Source organism: Epinephelus lanceolatus, chromosome 20, assembly GCF_041903045.1.
Source record: "Epinephelus lanceolatus isolate andai-2023 chromosome 20, ASM4190304v1, whole genome shotgun sequence".
NCBI classification, from domain to species: Eukaryota; Metazoa; Chordata; class Actinopteri; order Perciformes; family Serranidae; genus Epinephelus; species Epinephelus lanceolatus.
The window spans coordinates 22182864-22198214 of record NC_135753.1 but is presented as its reverse complement, the minus strand read 5'-3'; the positions used below and the strand labels follow the sequence as shown (position 1 = coordinate 22198214).

General features: G+C 43.2%; 1 protein-coding gene across 2 annotated transcripts in view; it reads right to left on the bottom strand.

Annotated features, from left to right (window-relative positions):
- Positions 1–15351, bottom strand: part of c20h8orf34 (chromosome 20 C8orf34 homolog) — an 86166-nt gene that overhangs the window by 59784 nt on the left and 11031 nt on the right. Inside the window, exons 2-6 of one of the 2 annotated variants that reach the window (XM_078162721.1) lie at positions 5993–6068; positions 5633–5764; positions 1710–1829; positions 1440–1468; positions 408–571 (exon numbers count right to left, since the gene is read on the bottom strand). In XM_078162721.1, coding sequence (XP_078018847.1) covers positions 408–571; positions 1440–1468; positions 1710–1829; positions 5633–5764; positions 5993–6068 — 521 coding nt within the window. Of the gene's footprint in view, positions 1–407; positions 572–1439; positions 1469–1709; positions 1830–5632; positions 5765–5992; positions 6138–15351 lie in introns of both variants that reach the window. The other variant, XM_033638138.2, reaches the window with a different exon arrangement.

Genomic DNA, 15351 nt, shown 5'->3' with positions numbered 1-15351 from the left:
AAAAAAGCTTCCTGAGAGGGTGACAACCAATTTAAGAGTTTAACGCATGACGCAAATATATTGTCAAAAGCGGGCCATTTTTAAAATAACAAGCACAAAATTCCTTTGGCCTTGAGCGCACAGAAATGAGGTTAGCTTTAATTCGAAATTGGGTTGAAGCAGTATCATGGCAAGCATGTTTAATCGCGCCTTTGAAATGGGATTATCAACCCCATTCAGATGGGCATTCCTCAGGCAGCAGGAGCCACAGTTAGAAGTCTACCTCCTCATTTTTAAAGAGCCAACAATAGCTTTGTGAACTTTCTCCAAGTTTTAAACTTCTTTTTTTTTCTCCATTCAAATGATTCACACACGCACACACACACACATATCTATGACTGCACATACTTATAATGCCAATCACCAACCTCCCAGCAGGGCTGCTGTCTCCACTCCAGCACACTTCGGTTTTAGCCCGAGGGATGGGGGGTTGCAGCATCTCAGAAGCCAGTGGGTCTGCGTCCTCGTCTTCCCGACCAATCCACTCCCCCACCACCCGCGGGCGCAGCACTGAGTTATAGCCTCCTAAGTTCTAAAAGAGCAATATAGAAATAATAAGAGACAAAACAACACTGAAGAGGGCAGACAGAAGGACGAAGACGCAGATTTATCTTTAAAAATACTGCTATAAAACTTCATCTAACACCATGAACTTTTAACTACAATGTATTTAAATTATAACTAAGACTGCTCTTCACAAAAGCCAAAATAAAATCAAAAAGCACCACAGTACTGTCTGAGATGTCTCCCTCCCAATCTGCTCCCAAAGCCAGCCAGCACACATTTACAACCCCGCTCAAAGATGTGTCTGCTTGTCTTTGACTAAATCCAGGATAGCATCAAATGCCATTGTCTCTGCATGATCAGAACAGGTGTTTAGTATTCATTCACTGTCCCGTCCCGCAGAGCAAGAAGGAAAATCTCTGGGCTGAGAGCCAAGGACGTTGGACATGCAACTGCTGCACTGAGTAAAAAGTGAAGTCCCTGTCAAAACATATGTGGCGTTTCTCATCCAGACCCATCATTTCCAAATCGCTCTGTGCATCTCCAGCCTGGGCAGCCGCTGCACTATTGTGCTTGGGAGAGAATTGGGGCCAGGCGAGGACAAAGACGGAGCTCAGACAGAGCTTTGCGTGTAAGATGCACAGTGAAGCAGCGAGGGAGAGGGAGACGGAGGACATGTTCACTGAAGTATCACTCTCGCATATCACTCCCATGAGACGGCAGTTCATCGTCAGAAACAGAGCTGTGCTGCTCTGTCAGCCGAGTGAAAGTTAAGAAACATGGCTTTCATTTGATGTAGCATGAGCAGTGCTGCAGAGTGATCAGTGACACATCGCTGTACTGCCAGTGTACTGTATATGTGAGTGTATAAAGACTCCAGTCTAGTTGTTATCTACCTGGTCGAGCTCATCGGAGATGGCAATGCCTGCAGAGAGAAGAAAATGCTTTAAAGCACAGAGAAGTATCTAATACAGTTCAAAATCCGAGCTTAGACTGCGTCTGAGCTTAGTGGCGGGCTTGTAAGATTAGCTGCTCAATCCGGTTTCCTGTCAGGATTTACAGTGACATTTACAGAAAGGGCTACGCTTAAGTTGTATATGTTAAGATGTATTAAACACTGCTCAGTGTGGTGTGAGCGTGCAATTCGCCGAGCTACGGCCACTCACTGCGTGACAGACTCTCCAGGGCCTTGCCCAGCTTCTTGCTCTCCTGCAGGATGTGGTTAAGCTCGTCAAAGTCCCGGCTCTCCCTCCAGTCCCAGGATGGGTACTCAATGGACCGTGGCACTGGATAGAAACACAAACATGATTTTTTTTTAAAATCAGATCCTCTTAAAAGCATCACAGATAAATAAATCAGAACAGGGCAGGGCAACAGGACCACACGAGCTACGCGGCCTTCACAGACTCTAAGAGGCTGATCTGCGATACAGCCAAGAATCAGGTTGCCATGAACTCCACCATCACAGTTTTTGATGCTGAACACCTGATTGGGCGCAGGTTTATGGACACAGTGGTGCAGTCAGATATGAAGCAGAGCAGCAGGTAATGGCTCCAGACTTTGGGCGGATAAAGGGATGGAATCTTTTGGATTTCTTCAAATAAGACACTCCGTACAGACACATGCAGATATGTTAAGTAGCGTCTAATTTAACTATATCTTTATCTTCCTGTTGACTATGGAGGGAGTGATGAAAAAGAATCTGATGACCCACTTATGCAGAGGACTTCAACAGAATGTAACAGGAAACACCATGGAAACGAAACAGAAATGGGAGTTATAAATAAATAATTATTACCGCAGATGAAATGTCATGTCGTGAAGACCACAAGCAAACAAGCAGCTCTACCTGGAGGGAGTTTAAAAGGAAACTAAAAGGAGAGAATTTAAGATTCCTCAGCAGCACCTTGAGTTGTGAGGCAATGTGGGAAGATTGGCGACCGTACCCACATTTTTTGGGAATGTCCCAAATTGGATAAATATTAGAGTGACATTCGTCAGGGCCTTTGTAAAACCAGACCCTACCCACTCCCACTCCGTCGTGCTGTCACTGCGTTTGTAGTCACCTTCGCAGCTGAATGAAGCTCCCTACATTACTTTGTAGGGGGTAAACACAGCAGCAAGCTTTGGGACACACTTCTCTTTCTGCAGCAGAAAGAGGAACTGTCGTAAATATAAAACTTTCTCCCATTTCATATTGTTTGTATGTATTTGCAGCACTTATATTTAACCTGTATGTGCTGCTATTGTTCATTCTATTTGTTGTATATTATGTTTTATAAATAAATAAATTGACAAATTGATATACATTAAAATAAAACATTCTCATAAGCTTCTTTGAAAACATTTTTCTTTTTTTTTTCCTGGTAAACATCTTTTGGCTTTCCACTATGATGTTTTAAAGCTGCTTGGTTTTTGTAACAGTTCTTGTAAATATACAGCACTACAATCAAATGAAGACGACTGCTTTCTAGAAAATAGAGAAGGATATATTTTAGCCTTTATACAATGTAAGCTTTAAGATGTTAACGTCTATAAATGTCTCTTAGTTTGAGCAGTTTACGTTTGTAAGGGTAGTCACAGAACTTTATTTGCACGGAGCGTCTTCCATGACGAACACAATGCAGAGTTGTACGTGGTCAATAAGGCGGCATCGGTGCAGGCTCGCTGTCGGGGGGTTTTATAACTCACTTCCACTGCTCACTAGTTAGTTTGGGATGGCACTCGGTGTGATGGCAAAAAAGGAGTCAAAGTGGATAGGGAAAGGGTGTAGGGGATGGTTTGGGAAAGGCCTGCAGAGATCAAGCAAATCATGGGGATAGATCTTCCTCTAGAACCAGCATGCTTTATACTGGGAGACTGTGTAGTGTATATCTGATGGAAAGCATAACAGCCAACCTCCACATAAGGACCGGTGTTTACAACATTAAATAGACACCTGTAATAGTACAGCTGATGAGACTGATTAAGGACATAATGTCTCATGAACCCCAGTGGAGAAGAAATCGACTGGTACCATCCACATCTAATTGGAGCCATGTATACAGCTGTGATTGGGTATAAGTGCATGTAGGTCCTGACCTTCCTTTCTTTATCCTCCAGAGTCTCCCTGCTGGAATTTAAGTCCCTGATTAAACATACGGGTGACAGCATGTTAGCTAGAATGAGGCTGCTTGGATGCCTGTGAACAGAATCTGAATAAGAAGTGTCCGTGCAAAGCTTCCATTTGTTATGTGATGTATCATGTTTGTTTGTTCACTGCCATATGATAACATGTGACTGAAATAGAAAATAAAGGATAAGTGCAAAAAAAAAGGAAAAAAAACAGAAATTACTCCAGGATGGAGTGAAACGGAAACACTGGCAGTAAAGTCAACATGTCTCTTCCAGCAGCACAGAGCTCACTGGACGCAGGCCAGGGGACAGTGTCTGTCAGTCTCTTTGATTAACATTCAAAATAAGTCGAAACAGGAACAGGAAATGATCCACATACTGTACTGACAGCCTGCCCACGTCCTCTCGCAGCGTCCCTCAGCATCTACTGTATGTGATGGTTAATTTATTAACTGTTAGACATTTATAAAAAGGAAAGAGTGATTTTCCTTTGAAAGGGGAGGGATTCCTTGTAGTTCATCCATATCTAACGTTCTTAAGCTCCAACATGACTGGATTTGAATTAACATGAAAAACCAGTGGGGTATGAAGAGCTGCCAAACAAATGTACTGGTTGTCCACTGCTCGCTGCCTGAACAGACATGTTAACCGGGATATAAAGGAGAGGGATTTTAGGATCATTTCATGCGTGTTTGAATGAAACACATACATGGTGACAGGTGCAGAGAGCAAGCATCACCCTCCTGTTTACACACGCGAGTAAGTAAACGCGAATATTTGACAGCACTGCTGCTACAATCTGCCATCCTCTACCCTTGTTTACTCTGACTAAGCTGCTTGGCATTGTAACAACCATAAACACAGAGCAAATGTCTCTGCCAAACGCAGACTGGAGGAAAAAAAATCTTGTTCATTACTTCCGCTCTTTCTGTCCTCCCTGTGTGTGTTGTGCTGCGGCTGCGAAGGGCTGTGCTGGATCTTAATAGGCTAGATTAAGGGTTAACGATTTGATTCCCACTGAGGCCTCTCATTAAAGCATCAGTCAGGTAGAAGTGAGACCAAAGTGCATTCACCCTTCGCCAAAGTGTACACAGAAAGAAACATCGACCTCTGTGCGTATATTTATGACGGCTGTTGTGTTCTCGCTACACTGTGCAATAATGATGAGCGGCAGTTCTTTTGATTTCAATTTTTCATGAGCTCTGCACACCAAAACACCTATGCATGTATTTTTTATATGCTTTGACTTTAAATGTAGCTTTGAAGGCTTCTTACTCTCATAACACTCCAAACTTAAGTACACCTCGATGTGCCGAGTGTCGCCTCTCCCTCTCACTTGTTTTCTTTCGCTCACTTTGTGCACTCATCCCGACACCCGTTTCCTCTTGATTGTGAGAAATGCTCAGACCGCAGCCTGAAATAGACTTGGTCTGGCAATGACAGAGCACAATGTTAAATTATTGAAGTAGTCTGCTCGCTCCATATTTGACCTAGCCTCATTGTCTCAAGCGTCATACTTCATTCGAACATCATAGCTGCGGTAATTCATTAAAACTAAGAAAAGTTAGCGCCCCGGAAATATCTTCTCATCTGCATTAATGCGAGAACTTTGTGAACAATTCATCTCCGGAGTGTGTAGCAGCGCAGCGGCAAGTATGCAGAGAGTGGCACTTTATAATGAACTCGTCTGCAGGGCTGTGGGAGGCTGGAAGGAGGACGCCGGACTATACACTGTGACTAACTTTAATTAGATATAATTATATCAAATTAAAAATGAAGATTAAAGTCAATGGAGCGTGTAATTGGGATACAACTGATACAACAGGTATCAAAACTGTGCGGCTTCATATTTTAAAGTGGAATATGTGTGTCTGTGTGTGTCTGTGTGTGTGTGTGTGTGTATGCAATCAACGTAATTCCAAAAAATATTCAGAGGGTGGAAAACTTTGCTGATGAGTACAAAAAGGGAACTTACAAGACTTGGATTCTGGTGAAGGAGGAGAGATGCTCGAAACAGCCAGGTCGCTCTTGGACTTTTTCGGTTTCTTTGGGTGAATTTGCCATGGCTTCTCATAGTTGCTGTTCTCCCTTCGAGGGTTTTTGCTCTCTGTTGGGAGAGATAGTCACAATTTCTGCTCAGAAAGCCCTGTTATGCAAATTCTAGAAAATATAAATGCAGGCCAAGTTTACTCTTCACGCTCTGTTGTCTCTCTCCGAGCCTATATGTGTCATATATACTGTGTGTATTGTGGGAGGGAGTGTGTACAAAGAAATAAGCCTCATTCTGCATGTATGTGTGTGTGCATTTTGCATGCTTGCATCTGTATGTACTGACCTGGGGAGCTCTGCGCCCACAGTGCTGCGGAGCCAGAGAGAGCTCTGTGCAGCTTGCCGGGGCTGTCTTGCTTGGTCTGCAGGTGATCAATGAGAAAAGGGATTGGATGGTCGGGAGTCTCAGTTATCAATTTGGTCATCAACTCCTACAGGAGCAGAGTAAAGCAGAGAGCAGTTAGAGGAGAGTGGCACTACAAAAGGAGTGAGAGAGTGCGGCCAGTGGAGTATCCACCAAGCTGAAGTGGAGAAAGACAATCAATCCATACAAGCATTGCGAGTCTTGTTTTGTACTTCACCATCAAGGGAGGGTATGTGAGAGGAAAGCTAACGTGGTGAGATAAGCTTCTTAACCTTAGTTTCAGGAATTTGCTACACCAAGTGTCGATATCCTAAAAAACAGGAAGCCGAGACAACAAGACAAAACTACGTCCCCAAAGATCGGAGCGCTTCCCTTCTGTGTCAATTAGAAACAAGTATGTTGGCAAGCTCCTTCAGAAAATCAGATCAGTCTGTCAAGACACAAGGACAAACAAGTAAACAAATACTACACACAGCCTTTGGTCAGTCTGTAAATTTTTAAAAATCATGTCATGAGGCAAGAACACAGACCAGTCCCTGATGTTCTAAGAAATCCACTGAACAGCTTCTGAGATACTGGGCCTGATGGAAGAACAGACAGATGTAGAGAGGAACAGACTGACTGATTTTAGTGTCAGGAATAGTTCTATTACTAAAATTACGAAAAAGACGTTATCATTTCTTTTCCACTGGGAGATAAGTGATAATTACGGGTAAGGGACTGTTCATTATTTATAGGGGAGAAGGGGGTGGTGCAAAATGAGGGAGGCATGTCAGATAATTTGTTAAGCACTGGGGAGGGACTCTTATTTTGGCTCATGAGAGGGACACACAGCTGTAAATGGTTGTGTTTTGTATGTATTTTAAATGCAATCTGGGGGGGGGGTTTTCTGGGGTTTATCAGAGGACGCTCTCCTGACAGGGACATGGTTCTTTTTGGATGTTCAAAGGACACTTAAACACTTCCATGATACATACAGACAGCTCCTTCGATGGGCCAAAAAACTCATTTTCAAAGACTGGAAGACACCAAATCCGCTTCAGAAACTGGCTGTGTGAACTTGTTTCGGTTATTCACGTGGAAAATCATCCAAAATGTAAATATAAATGGGAATAATCTTGGGATTCGCTTGTGCAATATCTGGACTCAATGAGTGCATCTGGATGTTTTCCCTTTATCCTTTATTGTTTTCTTGTTCCTGCATACTTTGATCCGTGATGGGCTGTGTCTGATAATCATGTTGATTATAGGTGTTAAGATCCCTCTTCCGCATGTGTGTGAGTGTTGGGTTGGGTTTTGGTAGGGATTTTTGTTGGGCTTTGTATGTTCATGTTGAAATACATTATCATCAATAAAAATAATTTCTAAAAAAATGCCATCTGAGCCCTAAAACCTGCAAGTGGATTTAAAAAAGGCATGTTTTCTTGAAAGTTGCAAAAATTACATCATTTATCAAAGCCAAAGATCCTTGAACACATTTTGCATGACGAATGCTTCTGTCAGGAAACAACCAAATCTAAACTTCTAATAGAGATATGTCTTCAAAATCACTTTACTCTACATGTCTCGTTTAAAATTGTGCCAAAAAATAAAACGTTTGCACTACGAGGTCCAGTTAAAACATTAAATTCGGTGCTCCTGCAGGTGTGTTAATAATTAAAAACCAAGTGTTTCTCAGCTCCAGCTTCAACTTTTTAATTCTAACTTTCAAACATTACAGGGTCAGTCTGTAAAATCAAATTACATCGACCGTCGACAGTAACCGATATCATTCCGGCTGCTGCCTCTGTTGTATATAGTTTATTTGGGAGAACAGTCATCATGCACGTTACTAATGCCGGCTGTGTTTGCGCTGTGATGTGGAGTGTGTGTGATGTGTAGGCTTATTACATTTAGTTGGGTTTGTGTGGCAGGACAGGTGGCTGTCATGCACCCATACTCTGCTGATATACGTAACACAGCTTGTGTGATGATGAAACAATTTGTAAGGAGGATTTGCATTTCGCTTAAGAAATCAGCTGTTTGTTTTAGTGATAACTCTCACTCCTGTGCTGTTTGCTCGTTTCATCGGCTCCGATACCTACACTTGGTGTGAATATCACAAAAAATTCATGGTGGAGGGAGAGGGATGCATTTTCCCCCAGTCACTCCAGGAAGCTCAAGGAAAAATATTTGTAGCATCAGAAAGGGTCAAGATAAAACCAACAATAACAAAAAGAAGAAAGTCACACCCCAGAACAGTCCCTAAATATTAATAACTTGACAATCTGGTTATCATTGGAGAGTAATTAAAGAGGATGTGAAAGGTAAAGTAATGAGAAAGTTATTTATACTGTAAGATGATTCATCAAAGGAGGTACTGAAATTGTTCATACGACTGACTCCCAATTGGACTGATGACAGAAGAGTACGGCAGAAGGTGGAAGAGAAGGAAAACACACAGGGAGTCACAGTAACAGGTGCTGAGGGTAGAGATAATCTGTCAAACGCACGATGGGAATTCAGCATTGAATGCGCTAATCATGTCATGACTAATCAGTTATATCCTAGCTCCACGCTTTGCCAGCTCAGGCACACGTCCATAACAATCAACTTAACAGCACACCAGGTAAAAATATAAAGGTAATGTGAAAAGAAATGATGTTTTCCTACAGAATACCAAAAGCTACTTTTGGCATGTGTTATTTTATTACAGCTGTAGGGAATAACTGTCTCCCTGAAGCTGATGTGGAGCGATGAGCACATGTTTGTGTGTGCTGGCATGATGGAGAATGAACTCTGTTTGACCACTTAAAGCCAGCAGGAGCAGCAGAGGCTGACTCCAGGACAGCTGCTGCAGAGAAGCGAGAAAGTCATTAGTGCACTGCAGTATATTGGCAGTAATGTATGGATAAAATGAGTGTGTGTGCGCGTGAGTACAAGCGTTACTGTGTGTGTGTTTCTGTGTGACAAGCACATCACTCATGTATGTATGTGCAGCTAAGCAGGAGCATGTAGCTCTGTGCTTTGGTGGCTGCTTTGCCCTTGTTGACATGCTCATGTATCTGCATGTGTGTGTTTCAGTGGGCAGGGAGCGCTACATGGACTCAGCCTCCGTGTGTGTTGTAGCTGGCTAGCCTTGGCTGTGCTGTGTGCTCCGAAAGCTAATCAGGTAATTGGTCCGAGGGACGTTCCTGCCCGGTCCCAGTGTCTACAGCAGCTCTGGCAACGAACAGCATGTGAATGGAAAAACAGGGAGTGTGCTGTAATGTTTCTCTGCAGACTGCAGGTCTGAAAAAGACTGGAGAACCTCAGCTGCTCCTCTGCCGGCGGGAGATAAAGCTGAAGTGATGTACAAGAGAACAATGAAGCCATTTCTGAGAAATATGAGAGAGTACTGGAAGAGAACATACAGCACGCTGTGAGTTTGGCAAAGTATCTCTGCTCACAACTACAATGGATTTCTGTGGCCTGTGACGAACAATTATAAACCACTAACGATGCTAAGATGTAAAAAGTTGTAATTACTGCTTAGTAGCTCCTGTGGGTAATTTAACTAACCTACCAACAGGAGGTCTATAAATGAAGGCTGTAATTTGGTAGATTATACAGGAAGCCAAACTAGCAGAACTCTGTTAAGTACCGCAGGGTTTCCAAGTCTTAATAGTTTTTTATGGGCATGGGGTAAAGCGAAGGATGTGCAGTTCTTTTTATGGATGACTGCAGAGAGGTGATTTTCATGATTGTGTTCCCCAGTGGAAATCACACACACAGGCATGTAGAGAGAGTGGCGCAGGCAGGAGTTGGATGCATGAAGCAAACTGTGGCAAAGACAGATGGACAGATAGCGTAGAATGCTGGAGAAATGGCAGCACGTGTGAGTGCATCTGCAGTCTACCCACGTCTGTACTGTAAAACACTTGTGTGCCAACATATATTGATTGCACAGCCTGTAGAGCGTTTTGCATGAGCTGAATGAGTTTGTGCTGAATGAGCCGATGCACCCGTGTACCTTTTGCGTGTCCTTCACCATCTCCAATAACATCATAAAAAGGCAAAGAGACATGTACAGAAGTAACAGGTCCCACCATGTACGCATGGCGGATATGCATACATTATGTGTCACACATACAGCAGAACTAGGTAACCATATCTGACACCTTCACTCTCTATGGTAATGAGATGCTTTAAATAACATGAGTCATGTTTGATGAGCCCATTCTGTTTGAAGGGTAATCATATTTTCTGTAGTAAGATGTAGACTCAAATTTGGGTCAACATTTCTATATATAAGCAGACTTTAATGCTATTTGGCTTCAAGTGACTTGGATCAGCGAAACATGTTTGTTTGTGAGGGAGGTAAAGCGAGGCAGACAGTTTCAGCCGCTGCGTCAGAGCACAGGAAGCAGGCCAACAGGTGGCGTCAGCAACTGAGACATACAGTTCATATCTGTGCAGATCTGTTGTCGGGGCGAGATATCTCTGTGCCCCTGGCAGTTTGGTGAAGTGGTGGTAATTGACAAGCTGTCAGCCGGCCAAGATACACCCGTGTCCTTGGAAGCTCTCAAGGACTCCCTCCGGGGACAATGACAATCGTGATACTCACGGATGCTCCCTGCATCCCTGCAACCTAAACAAACTCCCCAAATTGAAAGTTGAAAGGAGCTGAAAAAAGGAAAGTTTAGAAGGTCGTTCAGTGTAGGACACCGGGAGAAATCCACGGAGACCCTGCTCAAGTGTCCTTATCAGTAGAACAAATCCTCCCAGCCTCACAGGGTGGTTCTTTACTCCTAACCCTGGACACTTACCTTTCTGTGAAAGTTAAAAGAGACATTTCTCTTGTGGGAAACAAAGGCGGCATGACAAAGAAGAGTGCTTGAGTGTCACCCAAAAGTTGGGAAGAAAAAACGATATTGACAGAGTTGATACAACAACATAAGCCCTGTGATGTAAGCAACCTTCCTTTCTTCCTTGTCAACCCTGGAGCTGTTGAATTTCCACCTCAGCTGTCGCAGCTTCCTGGTGAACTGTTTGAGCTATGGATGTCTGGATGTGAGGAGACACTGAGCCACCGGCACACAACACAAGCCAGCTTTCTATGATGTGTGCGGCCCTGGGGGGGCAGCGTACCCATTACAGTCTACTGAGACGTGTGAGTGAGGATACACACAGACTATTGCTGCAATATCCCGCATGCATTTACAACATATGCTCATGTTTGCTTGATTAAAAATCATTTTTTACCTGCAGAATATTCTGCACTAAAATCAATCAACACAGCAGCTCAGAGGCTGGGGCTGTGATCAGCTATACAACCTGACATCTTTTCTTCAGACTTGTCCTTGTGTAAAAAAAAAAAAATTGAAATGCAGCAACAGACTCCCAAGAGGGCTCCCTGTCCCTGCCGCCTATACTAGAGGCCACAGACTACCATTGATTTACCTGCTGTTTGTCAATGAAATGTGGGAATGCAAAGTCATATCGGGGTATTTAAGGTCACGTCTGCATCTGTCAGATGGGCTTCATATAGCGAAAGAGGTCATTATTGGAAAAAGGAGAATGATGTGATGAGACAATTTAGGTGAAGATGAGTAGAGAGAGAGACAGAGAGAGAGGGAAAGAGAGCGATGCCACTGGAAGAGATCCAGACCTTGAATAAGCAGGCAGACAAGAACAGAAGAGATCATGCGGAAGAGGAGACTGTGGGAGAGGCAATGTCACCTGACCAGGCTGGCACTACCAGACAATACTCATCAGAAGAGATGCTTTTATCTGCCCCACTGATACACACAAGAAATACAAGTAAATGCAGCACTGCCTCAAAGTCCATTTCCAGCACTTCTTTCCATGTTTTGCAGCAGTCAGAAAACGGCCTGTGTCATTTCTCTGGAGGTACTGTGAGCATGAGTAATGGTGGACTGGCTCACTTTTAGCCAACTAATCAATTTACAGACAAAATATTGACCACAGTTTGGTCATTTACAGGAGGATAGGAATAGATTGGAATATTTTTTTGTTCTGAACAAGCACATTTTCCAGGAAGCTACTTCTTGCTCTTCTCTTCTGTCACTTCTGCTTCCCTACATATCTAACCCATGATCTTTGGGGCCAAACGCCACTCGGATGCTGTTCTATAAATATCATTGCAATTCTGTGACTTCCCTATCATCGCCATGACCTTCAGGATGTTCCTGGAGATGGAATCGACAGTTTCCATCATTTTCCTGCGGGCTGTACTCCACCACCAACTGCGTCTCGGCTGATCCTTTTCTATTATCTATCTTATATGTGCCTGGGCCTGATGAAGATGCATCACGTTGATGGGGCCTATATTTCATTTTCTCTTCTGTATCTTCTCTTTACCTCAATAAATATCGTCACACACTTCCATTTAAGGGTTTCTTACTGGACTATTTTCTTACATTGTGTATATTGTGCAGAGTTTGCATGTTCTCCCAGTATCAGCATATTTTCTCTGGGTACTCCGGCTTCCTCCCACATTTCAAAGACATGCAGGTGAATTGGTGAGTCTATTGTCCGTAGGTGTGAATGTGAGCGTGAATGGTTGTCTGTCTCTGTGTGTCAGTCCTGTGATAGTCTGGTGACCTGTCCAGGGTGTACCCTGCCTCTCACCCAATGTCAGCTGGGATAGGCTCCAGCACACCCACGTCCCGTAACAGGATAAGCGATTACCGAAAATGTAGTCTGAGTGGGCGGTCGTTTGCTGCATAGATCATCCTCTCATTGGGCGGAATGAGCCACCTGCTGAAGTCCTGCCCTACCACCTCCAGTTGTGTAGCAGTTTTCAACCGTTTTCAACACGTCCTTTACTAACTTTTGCGGTGTTTGATCTTGCAGGGATGTAGCCGTTTTTCTGCCATGGTTCGCGTCCTGTAGGCGATATTTTCTTTTTGGCGTGTTACACCAAAACCTGTTTCCCCCCAGCAATATTTTTGCAAGCGCACTGTTGCTGTGGCACCGCCCAGAACAACTGTGATTGGCTGAAAGAAATACAAGCAGCCAGGGCATTTTTTCTCCAATCTTAAAGTGAGAGTTGGCCCAGCCAGACCTTTCTTTTCTTGACAATGGTCTGGTGAGCGAGACTACCGAAAATGCATGAATGACTGAAAAATATCAGTATAAAGTCAGTTAAAGCTCAGCTGGTTTGGACTAGGGATACATGCGATTAAACAATTAAACGTTTGCCCCCTCACTAGTCGGCACCAGAAGTATTAATTGGTTGAACCAATTAGTGTTTTATTCACGTACAAGGCCTGCCACTAGTGATGGATACAGATTTTACCAAGATACCGAGTTTTAAAACAGCACAGTGGGAACTTGGAGAGATGTCCTCTCGCAAAACCAGCGCAGTTTGGTAGTACTTTGATCCAGAAAATGAAAACAGGGAAGCATGTAGGCTGCTGCTGCTAGTGGTGCTAGCCACACTCAGATCAAATAGAGTGCCGAAGTCACGCCCCTTCCGGTGAAGCTCATGGGACCTTAGATTGGAAAAAATCTGAATGGCAGTGAATGAGGAGAGAAATATTATCTTTTGGTCCCGTTTGAGTTGTGACATGAAATCCAAATATGTCGTTAATGAATTTAAAACATAAATTTTAAGGTCAAGGAAGTCTGCAATCATAAATCGATTAATCATAAAACAGTGGAATTTCAGCGGGGAGGCCAAGCTGCAGGAAGCGAGCGAAAGCTATGACGTCACATATGTGACCTCCTCCTGTGTACTCTTGAGTCTTTCTAATTAAAAAGCTTATATCTCAACAGTTTTACCACAAAGTATGACTTTCTTGACCTTAAAATTTATGTTTTAAATTCATTAACAACATATTTGGATTTCACGTCACAACTCAAACGGGAACAAAAGATAATATTTCTCTCCTCATTCACTGCCATTCATATTTTTTCTGATCTAAGGTCCCATGAGCTCTACCGGAAGGGGCGTGACTTCGGCACTCTATTGACATTGTTCACCCGGAGATGTTGTGATCCTGCCCCGTCTGAGAAGATAACGCAGCTCATCACGACAATGACCTCTCAAGATACGCTTCCACTTAACTTTGTTGAATGTAAAAGCTTCAGGAAGTTTATGCAATATGTTGAGCCTGAATGTTCATGTTCACATTCGGCACAAAGTCTCGTACTTCAGCGGCATTCAAAACCCGACCTGGTTGTTGAAGATTGTGATAAAAGGCTTCAAAGGGCTCTTGATGCACACAATATTTTTTGGGACAATGTTTCAAATACTTAGCAATAAATTGTGTTAAACTTTGACTGTTTTCTGAGTGTTTTCCTCTTTTTTGAGTCGTCGACTAGTCTGAATTAAAATTTTCCCTTAGTCAACAGGGAAATTAGTCGCCAGGAACATCCCTAGTTTGGACAGTGAATTATTGAGTGCTTCAAATCTAATGGTAATGACAATGAAGAATAACTAACCTTAGTGCGTGGTGATATGATTGGCAGTTGTAGTTCGGTAGACGGAAAATGGGTTCTACATGAATCTGCTCACAACAAGGTCTGTGGATTATCTTGAGTAACCAGGTCGTGATTTCTGGAAGAGACATCACTGCTGAGTTTTCAAATGTATTTTTTGGTGCTTTGAGCACCACAAGCTGAGTGCCATCTACTTCTACTATATTGAAGAGAAGGCAGACATCTCTACGGCAGATATGTCCAACACTCTGCAGTACCTCACACCAAAACAATCCACATTAATAAATAACACTACAGGTAAGAGGGAAAATATGTATTTTTGATTTGGGGGTCGAGCTGTACTTTTGAGGATAGGTGTACATCTTTAACAACATTGCAAAAGGCTCTGGCTGTGTAGAGATGTCCCCCTAAAGCCCTTTCAATAGACATGGGGGAAAAATCCACAGTTCTCATTCTGTGTAAAAATGTATGGAAACACTGTCCAGGGAAACACAAAGAGAAATTTCATGCCAAAAAGACTGTGACTTTGGAGGATAACTGCTTGATTTGTCTAACCCAGACCGCCCAGACCTTACATTAGCTACAACTGAAGTTCAGAAAGCACAGAATAAGGAATGTGGATTTTGTCCCCCATCACTTACACTGAAACTGAGTTAAGAGGGGACCTTTAGTCGTACTTATGTGCACAGACACACATTAATCCCTCTCTGGACAAACAGACACACACACATACACTCATTAGTCACCAGATGAACAAACTAACTGTCAAGGTTCTTTGTATCAGATGATCAGCTCTGCCACACCACCAGCATGACTATCAATTACACGCAGCAGTCAGCCCTCAGCATCCTCGG